At 46.2% G+C, this 23571-nt stretch overlaps 1 protein-coding gene across 1 annotated transcript in view; it reads left to right on the top strand.

Moving 5' to 3' along the window:
• Positions 1–23357, top strand: part of TET3 (tet methylcytosine dioxygenase 3) — a 178427-nt gene extending 155070 nt beyond the window's left edge. Inside the window, exons 9-12 of the mRNA XM_040342173.1 lie at positions 3670–3759; positions 4471–4608; positions 15279–15615; positions 19060–23357. Of these exons, the coding sequence (XP_040198107.1) occupies positions 3670–3759; positions 4471–4608; positions 15279–15615; positions 19060–20672 (2178 nt within the window). The 3' untranslated portion in view covers positions 20673–23357. The remainder of the gene's footprint in view (positions 1–3669; positions 3760–4470; positions 4609–15278; positions 15616–19059) is intronic.
• The last annotated feature ends 214 nt before the right edge of the window (positions 23358–23571 follow it).

Below are 23571 nucleotides of genomic sequence, written 5' to 3'. Positions count from 1 at the left end.
GAGTCCGGGGGGGGGGGGAGGGGAATCAGAGCCCCATAAGGTCAGCCACCCCCTGCTCCCTCCGCAGCTGCCGGTTCTCCTCTTGGAGCTTCTCCAGCTCCATCTCCAGTTCATGCTGCTGTGACCTCAGGTGGTTGTTCTCCTCCTCCATGCGGCTTATGCACTCCTCCAGCTCTATGTACTCACGGATCAGCTCCTGCTTGCTCATGTCCTGCAGGCTCTCCACGTGGTCCTTCATCATCAGGAACTGGGTGGTGGTGTAAGGGGCCACCGGTGGGCCCTTGGCGAACATCTCGGCACGCATCTGGGACGCCCGCTGCGACTCCCTCTCCTCCAGTCGCTTCTTCTCCTCCCAGGTCAGCTTGTTATACGGCTTCCAGGACCTCTTCTTCTTGAAGGGTGGCCGGCGGTGCCTCTTTCTGCCCAGCTCCCTCCAGGGCCCCTCCGGCTCAGGGCTGTCGCCCATGACCAGCTGACAATGGTGTTCCCTGTTGTCCGTAATAACAGATTGTACCATGAGGGCTTCGTAAGGGGTGCCCAATGGTTCTTCCTGACCCAGCTCCTTTGGATCCCAAGCCGAGTCTACACAATGGGCTGCTGCTGGTGGGCGGTACCCAGGTTGAGACCAATTTGACCTGGTGTTGTCATTCATGGGGCAATTCTGCTTGAAGTGACCCAGCTGTTTGCACCGGAAGCAGCGTTGTTCGTTGCCCTCCTGGCGATGATAGCGAGGGCTAGATGTCACCGGTCTGTTAGGAGGTTGGTATCTAGCGGCTGGTGGGTGTGAGGGCACCGTTTGTGGTGGAGGTTGTTCCTGTGGTGTGACCTGGTTCGTCTTGCGAGTATCTGCATATTCATCCGCCAACTTCGCGGCCTCTGGTAGAGTCATGGGCCTGCGATCTCTCACCCAATCTTTGACGTCCGTCTGGATGTGATTGTAAAATTGCTCCAGGAGCATTAGTTGCAAAATGTCCTCTGCGGTGGTGGCCTGGCTGCTGTTAACCCAGTTAGAGGCCGACAGGGACAGCTGGCATGCCTATTCCACGTAAGAGTCTTTCGTGGTTTTGCGTGAGTCCCTGAACTTCTGTCGGTGGGACTCTGAGGTTACTGCATAACGAGCCAGGAGCGCTTCTTTAACCCGGGCGTAGCTATGAATATCCTGATCTGGCACGGTCCGGAAAGCATCAGAAGCTTTGCCTGACAGTTTGCCTGACAATATTGCAACCCAGTCTCCTTTAGCTATTCGGTGCAGGTTACATTGTCGCTCAAAATCTGCCAGGTAGTTATCAATTTCACAGTCCTTTTCATCAAAAGCTTTAAAAGCGCTAAACGGAATCTTCCTTGCGTCTGCTGTGCTGTACTCACTGTTCGGAGAAGGTGCGGCTGCTTGTTGGACTGCTGCCAGTTTTAACTGTAGCTCTGCGTCTCTTATTTGTTTAGCCTCCTGTAGTTCTGCGTCTCTTATTTGTTTAGCCTCCTTCGCTAACAGGTCCATCACTTTCAGCACCACATCCGGCGTTGGGTTCGGGCCGAACCACGCTAGCTTCTCTCTCATTAGCTTGTTGGCTGGTGATTCCTCCTCCTGAATCACTGGTGTCTCCATCTCTTGTACTGCTGGCGTTGCTGCAATCCCGTCCTCCTGGTCTAGCTCCATTGATTCTGCTATGATGACCCGCTTGGTTTTGTTGCTAGCAATCCTTCCACGAACTTCCAGTAGTTCTTCCAGTGTCTGCTTGGAATCCGGGTGTAAAGGAGAGTAGAAGGGAAAATCCCGCTGCTGCCAACCAATTGTGACGGTATCGGTATGATATCCCCGTCAACGTTCCCTTCTTCCCATAACGAAAATCACCCCAATATTCCACGAGGAGGGATATCCCTGGAATCGCCCAGAAAGCCACACATGAGACAAGCTTACTGCTTGAACAACACAGACTTTAATGTTATAACACACAGCTTATATGTCATTTCCAAAACTGTTACAATGACAAATCTCCGCCCCCCTCACACTGGGGCTTCCATACAGATTATAGGTAGACACGACGGGGCCGATGCTGAAACACATTTTCTTTAGACAATGACATCAATGACGCTGAGCACTAGCTGTACTGAATACATCAACCAGACCGCTCGACCCCGCATATAGAGAGATAATTACCACAATGAAGCAATCAGAATAATTAACACAAGCCACTTAAACCCAGCTCTCCTTCACACAACACAATAGATCAATTAACCTTTAGAAATAGTGAGGGGACATTAGCACATCAATAACCTGGCTAGCAGGGAGCAGTAAACTGAGACATATAGGCAAATGTATCACAAGTATATACCCCCCTCAGCCTGAGGACCTTATATGTCGTGTATACCGTGTACAGTATATACCCCCCTCAGCCTGAGGGCCTTATATGTCGTGTATACCGTGTACAGTATATACCCCCTCAGCCTGAGGACCTTATATGTCGTGTATACCGTGTACAGTATATACCCCCCTCAGCCTGAGGACCTTATATGTCATGTATACCGTGTACAGTATATACCCCCCTCAGCCTGAGGACCTTATATGTCCTGTATACCGTGTACAGTATATACCCCCTCAGCCTGAGGACCTTATATGTCGTTTATACCGTGTACAGTATATACCCCCCTCAGCCTGAGGACCTTATATGTCGTGTATACCGTGTACAGTATATACCCCCCTCAGCCTGAGGACCTTATATGTCGTGTATACTGTGTACAGTATATACCCCCTCAGCCTGAGGGCCTTATATGTCGTGTATACAGTGTACAGTATATACCCCCCTCAGCCTGAGGACCTTATATATCATGTATACAGTGTACAGTATATACCCCCTCAGCCTGAGGACCTTATATATCATGTATACCGTGTACAGTATATACCCCCCTCAGCCCGAGGACCTTATATGTCATGTATACCGTGTACAGTATATACCCCCCTCAGCCTGAGGACCTTATATGTCCTGTATACCGTGTACAGTATATACCCCCCTCAGCCTGAGGACCTTATATGTCGTGTATACTGTGTACAGTATATACCCCCCTCAGCCTGAGGACCTTATATGTCGTGTATACCGTGTACAGTATATACCCCCCTCAGCCTGAGGACCTTATATGTCGTGTATACCGTGTACAGTATATACCCCCCTCAGCCTGAGGGCCTTATATGTCGTGTATACAGTGTACAGTATATACCCCCCTCAGCCTGAGGGCCTTATATGTCATGTGTACAGTATATACCCCCTCAGCCTGAGGACCTTATATGTCGTGTATACAGTGTACAGTATATACCCCCCTCAGCCTGAGGACCTTATATGTCGTGTATACAGTGTACAGTATATACCCCCCTCAGCCTGAGGACCTTATATGTCATGTATACCGTGTACAGTATATACCCCCCTCAGCCTGAGGACCTTATATGTCGTGTATACAGTGTACAGTATATACCCCCCTCAGCCTGAGGACCTTATATGTCATGTATACCGTGTACAGTATATACCCCCCTCAGCCTGAGGACCTTATATGTCGTGTATACCGTGTACAGTATATACCCCCCTCAGCCTGAGGACCTTATATGTCGTGTATACAGTGTACAGTATATACACCTTTCCATGGGACGGAGGTCACTCATCCATCTTACTGTCTTTTTTTCAGGAGGATGTTCTGAAGGAGAGTTTCCAGGACTTGGCCACGAATGTGGCCCCAGTTTACAAGCAGTTGGCCCCCCAGGCGTACACAAATCAGGTAATCATGTCTACACTTTGTATTGATTTATGTATTTCCCGTCACTACAGATCTGTGGAGAGCGAAATACATTTACTATGATAGAGAGCCACCTAGAGGAGAGTCCTGGGAAGATCCTGATTTTCTGGTGTGGGGTGAATAGAGACAACCCTCCCGTATCCCACAATGCACTTCTCCTGCCGAATATAGCTCAGACCCGCCCCCCCCCCACCCCGACTTCCCAGGTTTCCACTCTCCCTGTTGAATATTTTATTTATTTATATTATGGAAATTTGGAAGTTTCTGGAATATAGAGGTGGGAACACCAAGATGTGGACAGGAGCGAACTTGGGAATTGGGGAAATCTCTCTGTTATGAAGTATCTTAGACATTTAAGTGGCTCCATCATTACCGAACCCAGTGGTCTCCAGAATGTGTCTTCTTACCTTCATGGGGTATTATTCCTTCCAGGGACACCAACAATGGGGTTGGTCTGAAGGACAATAAACTGGCCCTTTCTTTAGAAAGGTTGGAGACCCCTGATCTATGGGTGGGTGACCCTATAAACAATCTCCCAGAACTTCTGAATTATGCAGTAGCCAGTGATTGGCGGACGTCCCCAGAAACGTTCATTGATGTCGGCTCCGCCCCGTCGGCTACAAAGGTCGTCTTCTGTCTCCTTCTTTGTACCTGGATGAAGATTTGGTTACATTGTTTCTTTCTCTCTCTCAGGTCAACAATGAGGAAGTAGCAATGGATTGCCGGCTTGGTCTGCAGGAGGGACGTCCGTTCTCCGGGGTGACGGCGTGTATGGATTTCTGTGCCCACGCCCACAAAGACCAGCACAATCTCTACAACGGCTGCACTGTGGTAAGGAGACCCTCCATGTTTTATCACGCCAACGTTCCAGAACCGGAGCACTCGGAATCAGGTGCAGCTGGGTAGCCAATCAGCTTCTAAAGCTGCCCATTGATGGTTCAGATCTCGGCCAGCTCAGTAGGGTTCGATCGATCAACCTGTCAGATTTTGTATGAGATTATTGCCAGCGGCTATAGCCAATTGTGTTCTCTTGGCCGGGACGACTCCCCGCGCCCCCTGCTGGTAGTGTTGGAAAGAACAACAGCATGGTTTCTATTAAACAGATAATACTGCATGCATTATACCTATCTATGCAGCAGGTGGCGCTGTAGTAATATAGTGTACAGTTCCTGTATTCTATGATATAACAGGAAGTGTCCTCTATCTATGCAGCAGGTGGCGCTGTAGTAATATAGTGTACAGTTCCTGTATTCTATGATATAACAGGAAGTGTCCTCTATCTATGCAGCAGGTGGCGCTGTAGTAATATAGTGTACAGTTCCTGTATTCTATGATATAACAGGAAGTGTCCTCTATCTATGCAGCAGGGGGCGCTGTAGTAATATAGTGTACAGTTCCTGTATTCTATGATATAACAGGAAGTGTCCTCTATCTATGCAGCAGGTGGCGCTGTAGTAATATAGTGTACAGTTCCTGTATTCTATGATATAACAGGAAGTGTCCTCTATCTATGCAGCAGGTGGCGCTGTAGTAATATAGTGTACAGTTCCTGTATTCTATGATATAACAGGAAGTGTCCTCTATCTATGCAGCAGGTGGCGCTGTAGTAATATAGTGTACAGTTCCTGTACTCTATGATATAACAGGAAGTGTCCTCTATCTATGCAGCAGGTGGCGCTGTAGTATTATAGTGTACAGTTCCTGTATTCTATGATAGAACAGGAAGTGTCCTCTATCTATGCAGCAGGTGGCGCTGTAGTATTATAGTGTACAGTTCCTGTACTCTATGATATAACAGGAAGTGTCCTCTATCTATGCAGCAGGTGGCGCTGTAGTATTATAGTGTACAGTTCCTGTATTCTATGATATAACAGGAAGTGTCCTCTATCTATGCAGCAGGGGGCGCTGTAGTATTATAGTGTACAGTTCCTGTACTCTATGATATAACAGGAAGTGTCCTCTATCTATGCAGCAGGTGGCGCTGTAGTATTATAGTGTACAGTTCCTGTATTCTATGATATAACAGGAAGTGTCCTCTATCTATGCAGCAGGTGGCGCTGTAGTAATATAGTGTACAGTTCCTGTATTCTATGATATAACAGGAAGTGTCCTCTATCTATGCAGCAGGTGGCGCTGTAGTATTATAGTGTACAGTTCCTGTACTCTATGATATAACAGGAAGTGTCGTCTTTCTATGCAGCAGGTGGCGCTGTAGTATTATAGTGTACAGTTCCTGTACTCTATGATATAACAGGAAGTGTCCTCTATCTATGCAGCAGGTGGCGCTGTAGTATTATAGTGTACAGTTCCTGTATTCTATGATATAACAGGAAGTGTCCTCTATCTATGCAGCAGGTGGCGCTGTAGTAATATAGTGTACAGTTCCTGTATTCTATGATATAACAGGAAGTGTCCTCTATCTATGCAGCAGGTGGCGCTGTAGTAATATAGTGTACAGTTCCTGTATTCTATGATATAACAGGAAGTGTCCTCTATCTATGCAGCAGGTGGCGCTGTAGTAATATAGTGTACAGTTCCTGTACTCTATGATATAACAGGAAGTGTCCTCTATCTATGCAGCAGGTGGCGCTGTAGTATTATAGTGTACAGTTCCTGTACTCTATGATATAACAGGAAGTGTCCTCTATCTATGCAGCAGGTGGCACTGTAGTATTATAGTGTACAGTTCCTGTATTCTATGATATAACAGGAAGTGTCCTCTATCTATGCAGCAGGGGGCGCTGTAGTATTATAGTGTACAGTTCCTGTATTCTATGATATAACAGGAAGTGTCCTCTATCTATGCAGCAGGTGGCGCTGTAGTAATATAGTGTACAGTTCCTGTATTCTATGATATAACAGGAAGTGTCCTCTATCTATGCAGCAGGTGGCGCTGTAGTATTATAGTGTACAGTTCCTGTACTCTATGATATAACAGGAAGTGTCGTCTTTCTATGCAGCAGGTGGCGCTGTAGTATTATAGTGTACAGTTCCTGTACTCTATGATATAACAGGAAGTGTCCTCTATCTATGCAGCAGGTGGCGCTGTAGTATTATAGTGTACAGTTCCTGTATTCTATGATATAACAGGAAGTGTCCTCTATCTATGCAGCAGGTGGCGCTGTAGTAATATAGTGTACAGTTCCTGTATTCTATGATATAACAGGAAGTGTCGTCTTTCTATGCAGCAGGTGGCGCTGTAGTAATATAGTGTACAGTTCCTGTATTCTATGATATAACAGGAAGTGTCCTCTATCTATGCAGCAGGTGGCGCTGTAGTATTATAGTGTACAGTTCCTGTATTCTATGATATAACAGGAAGTGTCCTCTATCTATGCAGCAGGTGGCGCTGTAGTATTATAGTGTACAGTTCCTGTACTCTATGATATAACAGGAAGTGTCCTCTATCTATGCAGCAGGTGGCGCTGTAGTAATATAGTGTACAGTTCCTGTACTCTATGATATAACAGGAAGTGTCCTCTATCTATGCAGCAGGTGGCGCTGTAGTATTATAGTGTACAGTTCCTGTACTCTATGATATAACAGGAAGTGTCCTCTATCTATGCAGCAGGTGGCGCTGTAGTAATATAGTGTACAGTTCCTGTATTCTATGATATAACAGGAAGTGTCCTCTATCTATGCAGCAGGTGGTGCTGTAGTATTATAGTGTACAGTTCCTGTATTCTATGATATAACAGGAAGTGTCGTCTTTCTATGCAGCAGGTGGCGCTGTAGTAATATAGTGTACAGTTCCTGTACTTTATGATATAACAGGAAGTGTCCTCTATCTATGCAGCAGGTGGCGCTGTAGTAATATAGTGTACAGTTCCTGTATTCTATGATAGAACAGGAAGTGTCCTCTATCTATGCAGCAGGTGGCGCTGTAGTAATATAGTGTACAGTTCCTGTACTCTATGATATAACAGGAAGTGTCCTCTATCTATGCAGCAGGTGGCGCTGTAGTAATATAGTGTACAGTTCCTGTACTCTATGATATAACAGGAAGTGTCCTCTATCTATGCAGCAGGTGGCGCTGTAGTATTATAGTGTACAGTTCCTGTATTCTATGATATAACAGGAAGTGTCGTCTATCTATGCAGCAGGGGGCGCTGTAGTAATATAGTGTACAGTTCCTGTATTCTATGATATAACAGGAAGTGTTGTCTATCTATGCAGCAGGGGGCGCTGTAGTAATATAGTGTACAGTTCCTGTATTCTATGATATAACAGGAAGTGTCGTCTTTCTATGCAGCAGGTGGCGCTGTAGTAATATAGTGTACAGTTCCTGTACTCTATGATATAACAGGAAGTGTCCTCTATCTATGCAGCAGGTGGCGCTGTAGTATTATAGTGTACAGTTCCTGTACTCTATGATATAACAGGAAGTGTCCTCTATCTATGCAGCAGGTGGCGCTGTAGTAATATAGTGTACAGTTCCTGTACTCTATGATATAACAGGAAGTGTCCTCTATCTATGCAGCAGGTGGCGCTGTAGTATTATAGTGTACAGTTCCTGTATTCTATGATATAACAGGAAGTGTCCTCTATCTATGCAGCAGGTGGCGCTGTAGTATTATAGTGTACAGTTCCTGTATTCTATGATATAACAGGAAGTGTCCTCTATCTATGCAGCAGGTGGCGCTGTAGTATTATAGTGTACAGTTCCTGTATTCTATGATATAACAGGAAGTGTCCTCTATCTATGCAGCAGGTGGCGCTGTAGTATTATAGTGTACAGTTCCTGTATTCTATGATATAACAGGAAGTGTCCTCTATCTATGCAGCAGGTGGCGCTGTAATATTATAGTGTACAGTTCCTGTATTCTATGATATAACAGGAAGTGTCCTCTATCTATGCAGCAGGTGGCGCTGTAGTATTATAGTGTACAGTTCCTGTACTCTATGATATAACAGGAAGTGTCGTCTTTCTATGCAGCAGGTGGCGCTGTAGTAATATAGTGTACAGTTCCTGTACTCTATGATATAACAGGAAGTGTCCTCTATCTATGCAGCTGGTGGCGCTGTAGTATTATAGTGTACAGTTCCTGTATTCTATGATATAACAGGAAGTGTCCTCTATCTATGCAGCAGGTGGCGCTGTAGTATTATAGTGTACAGTTCCTGTATTCTATGATATAACAGGAAGTGTCCTCTATCTATGCAGCAGGTGGCGCTGTAGTATTATAGTGTACAGTTCCTGTACTCTATGATATAACAGGAAGTGTCCTCTATCTATGCAGCAGGGGGCGCTGTAGTATTATAGTGTACAGTTCCTGTACTCTATGATATAACAGGAAGTGTCCTCTATCTATGCAGCAGGTGGCGCTGTAGTAATATAGTGTACAGTTCCTGTATTCTATGATATAACAGGAAGTGTCCTCTATCTATGCAGCAGGTGGCGCTGTAGTATTATAGTGTACAGTTCCTGTATTCTATGATATAACAGGAAGTGTCCTCTATCTATGCAGCAGGTGGCGCTGTAGTAATATAGTGTACAGTTCCTGTACTCTATGATATAACAGGAAGTGTCCTCTATCTATGCAGCAGGTGGCGCTGTAGTATTATAGTGTACAGTTCCTGTACTCTATGATATAACAGGAAGTGTCCTCTATCTATGCAGCAGGTGGCGCTGTAGTATTATAGTGTACAGTTCCTGTATTCTATGATATAACAGGAAGTGTCGTCTTTCTATGCAGCAGGTGGCGCTGTAGTATTATAGTGTACAGTTCCTGTATTCTATGATATAACAGGAAGTGTCCTCTATCTATGCAGCAGGTGGCGCTGTAGTAATATAGTGTACAGTTCCTGTACTCTATGATATAACAGGAAGTGTCCTCTATCTATGCAGCAGGTGGCGCTGTAGTATTATAGTGTACAGTTCCTGTATTCTATGATATAACAGGAAGTGTCCTCTATCTATGCAGCAGGTGGCGCTGTAGTATTATAGTGTACAGTTCCTGTATTCTATGATATAACAGGAAGTGTCCTCTATCTATGCAGCAGGTGGCGCTGTAGTAATATAGTGTACAGTTCCTGTATTCTATGATATAACAGGAAGTGTCCTCTATCTATGCAGCAGGTGGCGCTGTAGTATTATAGTGTACAGTTCCTGTATTCTATGATATAACAGGAAGTGTCGTCTTTCTATGCAGCAGGTGGCGCTGTAGTATTATAGTGTACAGTTCCTGTATTCTATGATATAACAGGAAGTGTCGTCTTTCTATGCAGCAGGTGGCGCTGTAGTATTATAGTGTACAGTTCCTGTATTCTATGATATAACAGGAAGTGTCCTCTATCTATGCAGCAGGTGGCGCTGTAGTAATATAGTGTACAGTTCCTGTATTCTATGATATAACAGGAAGTGTCCTCTATCTATGCAGCAGGTGGCGCTGTAGTATTATAGTGTACAGTTCCTGTATTCTATGATATAACAGGAAGTGTCCTCTATCTATGCAGCAGGTGGCGCTGTAGTATTATAGTGTACAGTTCCTGTATTCTATGATATAACAGGAAGTGTCCTCTATCTATGCAGCAGGTGGTGCTGTAGTAATATAGTGTACAGTTCCTGTATTCTATGATATAACAGGAAGTGTCCTCTATCTATGCAGCAGGTGGCGCTGTAGTAATATAGTGTACAGTTCCTGTACTCTATGATATAACAGGAAGTGTCCTCTATCTATGCAGCAGGTGGCGCTGTAGTAATATAGTGTACAGTTCCTGTATTCTATGATATAACAGGAAGTGTCCTCTATCTATGCAGCAGGGGGCGCTGTAGTAATATAGTGTACAGTTCCTGTATTCTATGATATAACAGGAAGTGTCCTCTATCTATGCAGCAGGTGGCGCTGTAGTAATATAGTGTACAGTTCCTGTATTCTATGATATAACAGGAAGTGTCCTCTATCTATGCAGCAGGTGGCGCTGTAGTATTATAGTGTACAGTTCCTGTATTCTATGATATAACAGGAAGTGTCCTCTATCTATGCAGCAGGTGGCGCTGTAGTAATATAGTGTACAGTTCCTGTATTCTATGATATAACAGGAAGTGTCCTCTATCTATGCAGCAGGTGGCGCTGTAGTAATATAGTGTACAGTTCCTGTATTCTATGATATAACAGGAAGTGTCCTCTATCTATGCAGCAGGTGGCGCTGTAGTATTATAGTGTACAGTTCCTGTATTCTATGATATAACAGGAAGTGTCCTCTATCTATGCAGCAGGGGGCGCTGTAGTATTATAGTGTACAGTTCCTGTATTCTATGATATAACAGGAAGTGTCCTCTATCTATGCAGCAGGGGGCGCTGTAGTATTATAGTGTACAGTTCCTGTATTCTATGATATAACAGGAAGTGTCCTCTATCTATGCAGCAGGTGGCGCTGTAGTAATATAGTGTACAGTTCCTGTATTCTATGATATAACAGGAAGTGTTGTCTATCTATGCAGCAGGTGGCGCTGTAGTAATATAGTGTACAGTTCCTGTATTCTATGTATTGTATAGTGTATTGTGGTAATAAATACAGCGCCACCCCCCCCCCCCCCCCCCCCATCGTACCTTGTGGTAATAAATACAGCGTCACCCCCCCCCCCCCCCCCCCCATCGTACCTTGTGGTAATAAATACAGCGTCACCCCCCACCCCCCCCCCCATCGTACCTTGTGGTAATAAATACAGCGTCACCCCCCCACCCCCCCCATCGTACCTTGTGGTAATAAATACAGCGTCACCCCCCACCCCCCCCATCGTACCTTGTGGTAATAAATACTCATCCCTACCGATCACCTTTGGGGTAATCTGGAATGTTGAGTGCAGGTCGGGTGCACAACATGAGGTAGACGGAGTGGAAATGGATTAGAATCCCTGTGGGGTTCTTATTGCTGCCGGTGCCCCAGTTGAGGGGAATTCCTCTCACACATTTTCCCGATCTCCGGAGTCACCAGGAAATGGAGCGATCGGGTGATTGACGCCCCAACAGCTATAGAAAGGAAATCTTCCAATGGGGACGCTTGTTCCTGTGGCATTTCCCAATGGGAAAGATTTTCTCTCACTTCCTGTAGAGTCCACAGGACTGAAATTGGAGGGAAATCTCTTGTATGAGAAACGGACAGTATTTTACCCTCCCCCACTCTGTCTTAAATGATAAAAAATGTTTTGGCTTTAAATATTCTTTACCATTCCTGAGTGAAGGCGAGTCAGCGGAGTTACCCCATAGACCTCCCAGTCAGCGGAGCTTTTATTGAAGTCTATGGGGTCCCAGTCAGCGGAGTTACCCCATAGACCTCCCAGTCAGCGGAGCTTTTATTGAAGTCTATGGGGTCCCAGTCAGCGGAGTTTTTATTGAGGTCTATGGGGTCCCAGTCAGCGGAGTTTTTATTGAAGTCTATGGGGTCCCAGTCAGCGGAGTTTTTATTGAAGTCTATGGGGTCCCAGTCAGCGGAGTTTTTATTGAGGTCTATGGGGTCCCAGTCAGCGTAGTTTTTAGTAACTATTGAAGTCTATGGGGTCCCAGTCAGCAGAGTTTTTATTGAAGTCTATGGGGTCCCAGTCAGCGGAGTTTTTAGTAACTATTGAAGTCTATGGGGTCCCAGTCAGCGGAGTTTTTATTGAAGTCTATGGGGTCCCAGTCAGCGGAGTTTTTATTGAAGTCTATGGGGTCCCAGTCAGCGGAGTTACCCCATAGACCTCCCAGTCAGCGGAGCTTTTATTGAAGTCTATGGGGTCCCAGTCAGCGGAGTTACCCCATAGACCTCCCAGTCAGCGGAGTTACCCCATAGACCTCCCAGTCAGCGGAGTTACCCCATAGACCTCCCAGTCAGCGGAGCTTTTATTGAAGTCTATGGGGTCCCAGTCAGCGGAGTTACCCCATAGACCTCCCAGTCAGCGGAGCTTTTATTGAGGTCTATGGGGTCCCAGTCAGCGGAGTTTTTATTGAGGTCTATGGGGTCCCAGTCAGCAGAGTTTTTATTGAAGTCTATGGGGTCCCAGTCAGCAGAGTTACCCCATAGACCTCCCAGTCAGCGGAGCTTTTATTGAGGTCTATGGGGTCCCAGTCAGCGGAGTTTTTATTGAGGTCTATGGGGTCCCAGTCAGCGGAGTTTTTATTGAAGTCTATGGGGTCCCAGTCAGCGGAGTTTTTATTGAGGTCTATGGGGTCCCAGTCAGCGGAGTTTTTATTGAAGTCTATGGGGTCCCAGTCAGCAGAGTTACCCCATAGACCTCCCAGTCAGCGGAGCTTTTATTGAAGTCTATGGGGTCCCAGTCAGCGGAGTTACCCCATAGACCTCCCAGTCAGCGGAGTTTTTATTGAGGTCTATGGGGTCCCAGTCAGCGGAGTTTTTATTGAGGTCTATGGGGTCCCAGTCAGCGGAGTTTTTATTGAAGTCTATGGGGTCCCAGTCAGCGGAGTTTTTATTGAAGTCTATGGGGTCCCAGTCAGCAGAGTTTTTATTGAAGTCTATGGGGTCCCAGTCAGCGGAGTTTTTATTGAAGTCTATGGGGTCCCAGTCAGCGGAGTTTTTATTGAGGTCTATGGGGTCCCAGTCAGCGGAGTTTTTATTGAAGTCTATGGGGTCCCAGTCAGCGGAGTTTTTATTGAGGTCTATGGGGTCCCAGTCAGCGGAGTTTTTAGTAACTATTGAAGTCTATGGGGTCCCAGTCAGCGGAGTTTTTATTGAAGTCTATGGGGTCCCAGTCAGCGGAGTTTTTAGTAACTATTGAAGTCTATGGGGTCCCAGTCAGCAGAGTTTTTATTGAGGTCTATGGGGTCCCAGTCAGCGGAGTTTTTATTGAAGTCTATGGGGGTCCCAGTCAGCGGAGTTTTTATTGAAGTCTATGGGGTCCCAGTCAGCGGAGTTTTTATTGAAGTCTATGGGGTCCCAGTCAGCGGAGTTTTTATTGAAGTCTATGGGGTCCCAGTCAGCGGAGTTTTTATTGAAGTCTATGGGGTCCCAGTCAGCAGAGTTTTTATTGAAGTCTATGGGGTCTCAGTCAGCTGGGTTTTTATTGAAGTCTATGGGGACCCAGTCAGCAGAGTTTTTATTGAAGTCTATGGGGTCCCAGTCAGCGGAGTTTTTATTGAAGTCTATGGGGTCCCAGTCAGCGGAGTTTTTATTGAAGTCTATGGGGACCCAGTCAGCGGAGTTTTTATTGAAGTCTATGGGGTCCCAGTCAGCGGAGTTTTTATTGAAGTCTATGGGGACCCAGTCAGCGGAGTTTTTATTGAAGTCTATGGGGTCCCAGTCAGCGGAGTTTTTATTGAAGTCTATGGGGACCCAGTCAGCGGAGTTTCTATTGAAGTCTATGGGGTCCCAGTCAGCAGAGTTTTTATTGAAGTCTATGGGGTCCCAGTCAGCTGAGATTTTATTGAAGTCTATGGGATCCCAGTCAGCGGAGTTTTTATTGAGGTCTATGGGATCCCAGTCAGCTGAGTTTTTATTGAAGTCTATGGGGACCCAGTCAGCGGAGTTTTTATTGAGGTCTATGGGGTCCCAGTCAGCGGAGTTTTTATTGAAGTCTATGGGGTCCCAGTCAGCTGAGATTTTATTGAAGTCTATGGGATCACAGTCAGCAGAGTTTTTATTGAGGTCTATGGGATCCCAGTCAGCGGAGTTTTTATTGAAGTCTATGGGGTCCCAGTCAGCGGAGCTTTTATTGAAGTCTATGGGGACCCAGTCAGCGGAGTTTTTATTGAAGTCTATGGGGTCCCAGTCAGCGGAGCTTTTATTGAAGTCTATGGGATCCCAGTCAGCAGAGTTTTTATTGAGGTCTATGGGGTCCCAGTCAGTATCTCAGGATTGCCCAGGTGGGTAGGCCACCATTGTCATGTGTCTATGGGGACCCAGTCAGCGGAGTTTCTATTGAAGTCTATGGGGTCCCAGTCAGCGGAGTTTTTATTGAAGTCTATGGGGTCCCAGTCAGCGGAGTTTTTATTGAAGTCTATGGGGTCCCAGTCAGCGGAGTTTTTAGTAACTATTGAAGTCTATGGGGTCCCAGTCAGCGGAGTTTTTATTGAAGTCTATGGGGACCCAGTCAGCGGAGTTTTTATTGAGGTCTATGGGGTCCCAGTCAGCTGAGTTTTTATTGAAGTCTATGGGGTCCCAGTCAGCAGAGTTTTTATTGAGGTCTATGGGGTCCCAGTCAGCGGAGTTTTTATTGAAGTCTATGGGGTCCCAGTCAGTATCTCAGGATTGCCCAGGTGGGTGGGCCACCGTTGTCATGTGTCTATGGGGTCCCAGTCAGCAGAGTTTTTATTGAGGTCTATGGGGTCCCAGTCAGTATCTCAGGATTGCCCAGGTGGGTGGGCCACCGTTGTCATGTGTCTATGGGGTCCCAGTCAGCAGAGTTTTTATTGAAGTCTATGGGGTCCCAGTCAGCGGAGTTTTTATTGAAGTCTATGGGGTCCCAGTCAGCGGAGTTTTTATTGAGGTCTATGGGGTCCCAGTCAGTATCTCAGGATTGTCATGTTCTATGGGATGGAGATAACCCCCGTCTGTCTTCTGTGTAGGTCTGCACCCTGACGAAGGAGGATAACAGGATGGTGGGGAAAATTGCTGAAGATGAACAGCTCCATGTGCTGCCTCTTTATAAGATCTGCAATACAGACGAGTTTGGGAGCGAGGAGGGCCAGGAGGAGAAGATCAGGAAAGGAGGACTACAAGTGCTCAACGCCTTCCCTCGAGAGGTCCGCAAGCTTCCCGAACCCGCCAAGTCCTGCAGGCAGAGGCAGCTGGAAGCCAAGAAGGCCGCTGCCGAGAAGAAGAAGCTCCAGAAAGAGAAACTGACAACACCAGATAAACCCAAGCAGGAGCCGGAAGACCTGAAACCCAACCAGCAGAGCCCAGGTATGGAATGTCCGGGTATGAACCGGGCGGCGGGACCTTCACCAGAAGACAAATGTGGGCAGTAGATGATGCTGAGGGCAAATGTTGCCTTTTAGTGTTCCTCTGAAATCTTCCCATTTATTCCTTCCAGTGCCAAGCTTTGCCATGCCAGTGGCTGGTGGATTAGGGCCAGGCAAGGGGTGGGCAGAAGGGGAAAGTGAAGCAAAGGGGCAAAGATGGGGTACAGGGTGGAACACCCATTCTAATTCACGTAAAATGGGGAAGGGGGGCACAATTTTAGATCCTTGCCCTGGCCAACCCTGTCCCAGTACTGGGAATATGCCATCAGTCCAGCAGCTGGTAGGGAATTCCCAGCTTGCCCCATCCCCCGAGCATTTAGAAATGGACACATCTTCAGGTTGGGATTATTTATACCAAGTAGTCATGGCAGAGAGTGACCCCACCTGATAATCCCCCCAATTCACAATCCAATATGGCGTCCTGATTCCTGGAGTTGTAGAGGAATAGATGACAGACAATAATTGGTGCCGGCTTCACGGATTGGTGTCATATTTCTACCGACTTTATTTGTAGCAGGTCTGACACTAATGCCGCGTACACACGATCGGAAAAAGACGATGGAAAATCCGATTGTCTGTAGCAATCCCGACGCAGAAAATTCCGACGCATGCTCAGAAGCATTGAACTTAATTTTCTCGGCTCGTCGTAGTGTTGTACGTCACCGCGTTCTTGACGGTCGAAAGTTCAGAGAACTTTTGTGTGACCGTGTGTGTGCAAGCCAAGCTTGAGCGCAAGATCCCATCGTGTGTACGCGGCATTAGTGTTAGTTTATACATATGGGGCCAGATTCTTAAAAGGCTTACGACGGCGCAACGCCATTTGCGCCGTCATAAGTCCTAATCTGGGCCGTCGTATCTATGTGACTGATTCTTAGAATCAGTTACGCATAGATACCCATTAGATCTGACAGGCGTAAGTCTCTTACGCTGTCAGATCTTAAATGCAATTTTTTTTCCCGCCGCTAGGTGTTGCATCGTCGTTTTTCCCGACGTCTATGCAAATTAGCTATTTACGTGAGATTCCCGAACATACGCGCAGACGACGCAGTGATTTTACGACATTTCTGTAAGCGTAAACTTGCCCCTGCTATATGAGGGGCAAGTTTACGAAGGTCCGTTGTATGCCATGTTAAGTATGGCGTTGGGTCAGCGTCGGCTTTTTCCGTCGTTTTCCTAAGTCGTCCGCGAATACGACTTTAAGTCAATGGCGCTCACGTCGGCTTCATTGACGTTTTCCGTCGTGAGCTGGAGCATGCGCACTGGGCTATTTTTCAGCCCGGCGCATGCGCAGTTCGATCGACGTGGGGCGCGCTTAATTTAAATACAAGCCGCCCCCTTTGAATTACGCGGCCTTACGCCGGGCCATTTACACTACGCCGCCGCAAATTACGGAGCAAGTGCTTGGAGAATACGGCACTTGCTCCAGTAATTTGCGGCGGCATAGTGTAAATGGCTTACGCTACGCCGCCGCGGATTCTACAAGAATCTGGCCCAAAGTATTATTTCATGAGAGGAAACCTTTGCAGCAGGTTTATGAAGGATATGAAGGAAAGCCGAATACATTTTCGGGGTGAACCTGTAAGAATAGAAGTTTGGGGGCGTCCATTGATGTCAGACAACCTGATGTTGGCTTCTACCTGGAGAGTCAAGGATCTGCAAAGACCTGTAAATCCGGAGCTCCTGTCCTGCACATTTCTTCCAGGTTGGCATCTCTGTAGACAGCAAAGCCCCGAAAACCTGCATACCAATAAGAGCCCCCGTCATTGGGTCCCCCCAATCCTTATAATGAGCCCCTATTTACAATGATAGCGGGAGACACTACATAATATTATAGAATGATTTTCTGGAGCAGAACCTTTCTGTTTCCACGCCGATGATAAAGTCCGGTTCAGATTTTGGTAATCCTGCGGAACCCCAAGTTCTGGGTCGCGTATTATCCTAAATCTGTCCCCTAAAATCAGGTCACATGATCCTTCCAGACGGCTTCCCGAGTTCCCAACCTGCCCTGTGGATCCCCGGGAGACACAACAAACTCATTGACTATTTCTACACCCCGGAAATGAGCTCCTGTGTGCGTCCCCTTGTGTGTCTGTACCAAGCCAAACATTCCCGGGGGGGGGGGGGGGGACTTTTCATCAGGACCATCTGGGGGATTTCTGGGATCATTAAGATTTAAAAAGGAGCCAAACATCTCTGTGATAATAAATGGCTTCATATCATCTCTATCCGAAAATAAAAGAGAGTTTTGTGGCAGATGAGTCAGATTTTCACCATCCCTGCCGGGGGAAGCAAAGCACACCTCAATTCTAGGGGACCTCAATTCTAGGGGACCTCAGTTCTAGGGGACCTCAATTCTAGGGGACCTCAATTTTAGAGGGACCTCAATTCTAGGGGACCTCAATTCTAGGGGGACCTCAATTCTAGGGGGACCTCAATTCTAGGGGACCTCAGTTCTAGGGGACCTCAATTCTAGGGGGACCTCAGTTCTAGGGGACCTCAATTCTAGGGGACCTCAGTTCTAGGGGACCTCAATTCTAGGGGACCTCAATTCTAGGGGACCTCAGTTCTAGGGGACCTCAATTCTAGGGGACCTCAGTTCTAGGGGACCTTAATTCTAGGGGACCTCAATTCTAGGGGACCTCAGTTCTAGGGGACCTCAGTTCTAGGGGACCTCAATTCTAGGGGACCTCAGTTCTAGGGGACCTCAGTTCTAGGGGACCTCAATTCTAGCGGACCTCAATTCTAGGGGACCTCAGTTCTAGGGGACCTCAATTCTAGGGGACCTCAGTTCTAGGGGACCTCAGTTCTAGGGGACCTCAGTTCTAGGGGACCTCAATTCTAGGGGACCTCTGGAGGGGTCTGTGTTAGACGTGTGCAATTCGTTTTACAAATTCAGACAAATGTTTGGTTATTCCAAGATTCGGATGAATCCAAATTTCCAAATGAAATAGTAACAAATAGTAACAAATTTAGTTGAAATTGGGACAAATTTGTTTAGTTTTTTGATTTTCTAACAAATTCCAAATTTTCTGAACGATTAGAATTTGGATCGGTCAAAAGACGATCGACTAGTTTGAATTTTGTGTGAAGAATAGCTGGTTGTTACCGATGACTCATCAACTGTCAGCGGGCTTCCCTACTGACAGCTGAATGTAAAGAAAAGAACGCCGGCAATAGAAAATTCTGAAAAAGAAAAGCGGGGAAAGTGGTGACATCTTTATGTGGGGAGTGCCCATTATTTGGATAGTGATGTCACTGCTATCCCAGGGTTGCCAGGGTTTCTAGGGTTGCTGGGGGTCTGGCGGGCTTCATTCTTATATATTGATTTGGAGAGTTTGTCATTGATTTGGCCATACTAATAGCCTTGTATTTATTGCTTCCTTAGGTAGGACCCAGCCACCAGTCAAGCCTTGCATAAAAGTGGAGCCTTCCAATCCCTACCCTAACTTCAAATATAATGCAAATGGAGTTGTTGAGAGCTACTCGGTGTTGGGCAGCTGCAGGCCTTCAGATCCCTACAGCATGAACAGCGTTTACTCCTACCATTCTTTCTATGCACAACCACCTACACTGCCTTCCTTGAATGGATATCATTCGAAATTTGCTCTTCCTTCTTTTGGATATTACGGCTTTCCCAATAATCCTATGGTCCCTTCCCAGTATATGAATTATGGTGCCGGTGATGCAAAGTCTGGCGGGTGGATGAATAACAAAAAGTCTGAAATGCAATCAGGGTCAGAGGGTATAAGCCAAGGCTATGGAAACGAGCAAAACTACGGGAAATCTGGAGACAGCAGATCCACCAGCACCCCTCTCCGGACTACCCCCGCTCCCGTAGATACCACTCCATATTTTAACAAAGTCATTAAGAAGGAGCCTATGAATGATTACTCCTACGATCCATTCCAGAGATCTCCTAGCATCCATTCTCCAAGTCCCGCTTTAAATCTCTCCATGCCGAAAAATGATCAGGCCTTTCCATTTAAAGCAAATGGAGCTTTGCCTTTATCTGAAAGGACGAACTCAGAGGGTTCCCAAAGTATGTATATGACCAGCGAGAAAGCAAATTTGGTGAATGGTCTGGATAAGAGAGATTATTATGGTGCCCAAGCCAATGGTGTAGGATTCAAGAACTATCATGGACAAAGCAAACAGTGGGGAGCCTATGGGCTGGATGCTCAGGCGGTTCAGCGTGACTCCAACACTCCAGCAAAGGTTTGGAGCTCCTGCAAGCTCAATGATGGTTCGACGAACCTGATGTCTCCTGGAAACGCTCAGGACAAGAACTGGAATGGCGGTCGAGCCATGAAGGAGACAACGGCTTTCCAGGAGAAGCTCTGGAATTCAGTTGCCGGTAACGATAGATGTAGCGTTACACCCAGTGGAATGCAGGACAAATCATGGAATATGTTTTCTGCTCCGGCCACTCCATCTACCCCTTTAAAATCAGAAAGCTGGGATCCATACAGTCTAGATGACAATATGGAGGAGACTCCTTCCAAGAAAGAAGAGAACGAGGAGGAAGAGTGGTCAGACAGTGAGCACAACTTCCTGGATGACAATATTGGAGGAGTTGCCGTAGCTCCAGCCCATGGCTCCATTCTGATAGAGTGTGCAAGGAGAGAGCTTCATGCCACCACCCCCCTGAAGAAGCCCAACCGTTGTCACCCAACCCGCATTTCATTGGTATTCTACCAACACAAGAATTTAAATCAACCCAACCATGGACTGGCACTCTGGGAAGCCAAGATGAAGCTTCTGGCAGAGAGAGCGCGCTTAAGGCAAGAGGAAGCCGCCAGACTGGGCATCAAAGAAGAAGTCAAAAGCCTTGGGAAGAAGAGAAAGTGGGGAGGTGCTGCCACTACGGAGACCCCACCGATCGATAAGAAGGACTTCACCCCAACTCGAGATGCAGCTACTAGACTAACAAACTCTTATACCACTTCATCCATGTATGCCTATACCAAGGTGACGGGACCATACAATCTTTTTAAATGAGATTAGCTGCCATTGCGGCCATCGTACCTCAACTCATTGACGGCACTGTAATCTATGGTGCTATTCGTGGTGCTTTTTTACTTGTGTACAGCCGGGAATCCTGTACACATCTCCCAGGACTTAACCTTCAGCAAGAGAACTTTAACTGTATCATTTTTTTCCAATTAATCTTAAAAAGATTTATATCTACATTTTTTTTATAAAAAAACCTACTGTTGTACAACAGATGATAAGAAAACACAGAAAAATCATGGCATCCTTTTACCACACACACACAGAAATAGATTTTTAATTGCATTGAAACATATATTTATTGGATTTTTATAGAACAACAATGGTGCAGAAGCTGCGGCCCGAAATGTGGAAATATTTTTTTTAAACTACAAGGAATGACAAACGACCATGACGATGCTGGCAGATTTTATTTGATTTGATTTTCTTTTTAGCAGATGGTAATCACTATACGGGCGAGACCACGGATGCAGCATCCCTTGTGATGTCACTTCCTGTCGGTCCAATGATGGGCGAGACCACGGATGCAGCATCCCTTGTGATGTCACTTCCTGTCGGTCCAACGATGGGCGAGACCACGGATGCAGCATCCCTTGTGATGTCACTTCCTGTCGGTCCAATGATGGGCAAGACCACAGATGCAGCATCCCTTGTGATGTCACTTCCTGTCGGTCCAACGTTGGGCGAGATCACGGATGCAGCATCCCTTGTGATGTCACTTCCTGTCGGTCCAATGATGGGCAAGACCACGGATGCAGCATCCCTTGTGATGTCACTTCCTGTCGGTCCAATGATGGGCGAGACCACGGATGCAGCATCCCTTGTGATGTCACTTCCTGTCGGTCCAACGATGGGCGAGACCACGGATGCAGCATCCCTTGTGATGTCACTTCCTGTCGGTCCAATGATGGGCGAGACCACGGATGCAGCATCCCTTGTGATGTCACTTCCTGTCGGTCCAACGTTGGGCGAGACCACGGATGCAGCATCCCTTGTGATGTCACTTCCTGTCGGTCCAATGATGGGCAAGACCACGGATGCAGCATCCCTTGTGATGTCACTTCCTGTCGGTCCAATGATGGGCGAGACCACGGATGCAGCATCCCTTGTGATGTCACTTCCTGTCGGTCCAACGATGGGCAAGACCACGGATGCAGCATCCCTTGTGATGTCACTTCCTGTCGGTCCAATGATGGGCGAGACCACGGATGCAGCATCCCTTGTGATGTCACTTCCTGTCGGTCCAACGTTGGGCGAGACCATGGATGCAGCATCCCTTGTGATGTCACTTCCTGTCGGTCCAACGTTGGGCGAGACCATGGATGCAGCATCCCTTGTGATGTCACTTCCTGTCGGTCCAATGATGGGTGAGCTGTGCACGGAATTCTGTCACCTACAAAGCAGTAATACAGATGTGTTGGGAAATGCTACAGAAAGCAGCAATCTTTCCATTTTAAATCTATTTATAACTTAATTAAAACGACTTAAAAGTCGGATGAAAGGAATAAATTATTCTCAGCCTTCAGAGCTTTTATAATGCCCACATTGGAGATTGACTTTTTATTTTTGCTGCTTTTAATTTTCATGCCAAAATGAAATGATAATCGGACACTTTATGGACACATCTGTCTTCCTGTCTTCTGGGTTCCCATCACATGATGATAATCACAGGTTCTGATGCTTCTAAAGATGAAACTTTGCTTTTAGTTTTGGTTGGAATAGGAATCCCAACGGTCAGGATTTGTCTTCTGCTTCCTGCTGGGGAGATTTATCTTGACTTCCTGTCTGGTAGACACAACAGGAAGTGGGAGGAAATCTCACCAAAGTGATAGACATCACTGTGCCAGGTGTCCCCACTGGAAGATTTCCCTTCCTTCCTCTTCTGGTGACATTGGCTTTACCCTCAATGACCCCCCAGAGAAGAGTGAATCTCCCCAGCGGGGACTAGACATGTGCAGTTCGTTTTAGAATTAATATTCGGACAAATTTTTTCATATTCTGAGATTCGGATTCAGCAGAATACCCGGATTACAGTATTAAAGAAAGTTTACCGGATTCTCCCGAATAACGAAACACAATTTGTCTGAATTTCCAAAATTCTAATTAAAATTTTACATTGAATTCCATTTGAATTTGAACTTTTTTCTGAAATCAAAGACTCTCCGTTATTAGGGGACGTTTCTGTTTTTGTTACAGAAAGACAAAAGTAAAACTAAAGGCAACATTTATATTACAAAGAAGTGTTGCCTTCAGTTCTACTTTAATCATTGAAATCATTTGCTGAAGATTTTTCTTTTGTTTGTTCAATTTGCCGAATTTGAACTGAAAAAAATATAAAATTTTCGATTGGACCGAAATTTATCGATTCAAATGTTTTAAAATCAAAACCAAATCTGTGAATTAGAAAGAAGAAATAAAAGGAGTTCCGAATACAAAATATCGAAATGCACAGGTCTAGTGGGGACACATAAACCTGGCGGGGGCACTAACCCTTCCCTATTCTATCCGAGGCTTTAGCTTTAGACGGACTTTGTGTAATGAGAAGGGCTGCTGTATCTCACATCCAATGAAAACTGTGAATAGATAGGTGCCTGTGTATTTTATTCATAGTATATATGGTGCTGGTGGACTGGGGCATTCTCTGTTTCATTAAAATCAGTGGTGCGTCACGCAGACCAAAATCGCCTGGATTTTTTTATTTCTCTTTTAGCTTGTTGTAAAGGTTTTATTTTTGTGGGGTGGGGGTGGGTCTATCTTTAAATTTCTCGTTAGTCTGGCTGATTGCAAATCGTGGTGCTACACTGTCAGTTACAGCAACAACTCTGTTGGGGGGGATGGGGAGAGGGGGGCGGGGCTGGAAATGCAGGTGCTACAAATAATAATAAGT

The sequence above is a fragment of the Rana temporaria genome, chromosome 3 (genome assembly GCF_905171775.1).
Source record: "Rana temporaria chromosome 3, aRanTem1.1, whole genome shotgun sequence".
Lineage (NCBI taxonomy): Eukaryota > Metazoa > Chordata > Amphibia > Anura > Ranidae > Rana > Rana temporaria.
This window is presented reverse-complemented; position numbering and strand designations above follow the sequence as displayed.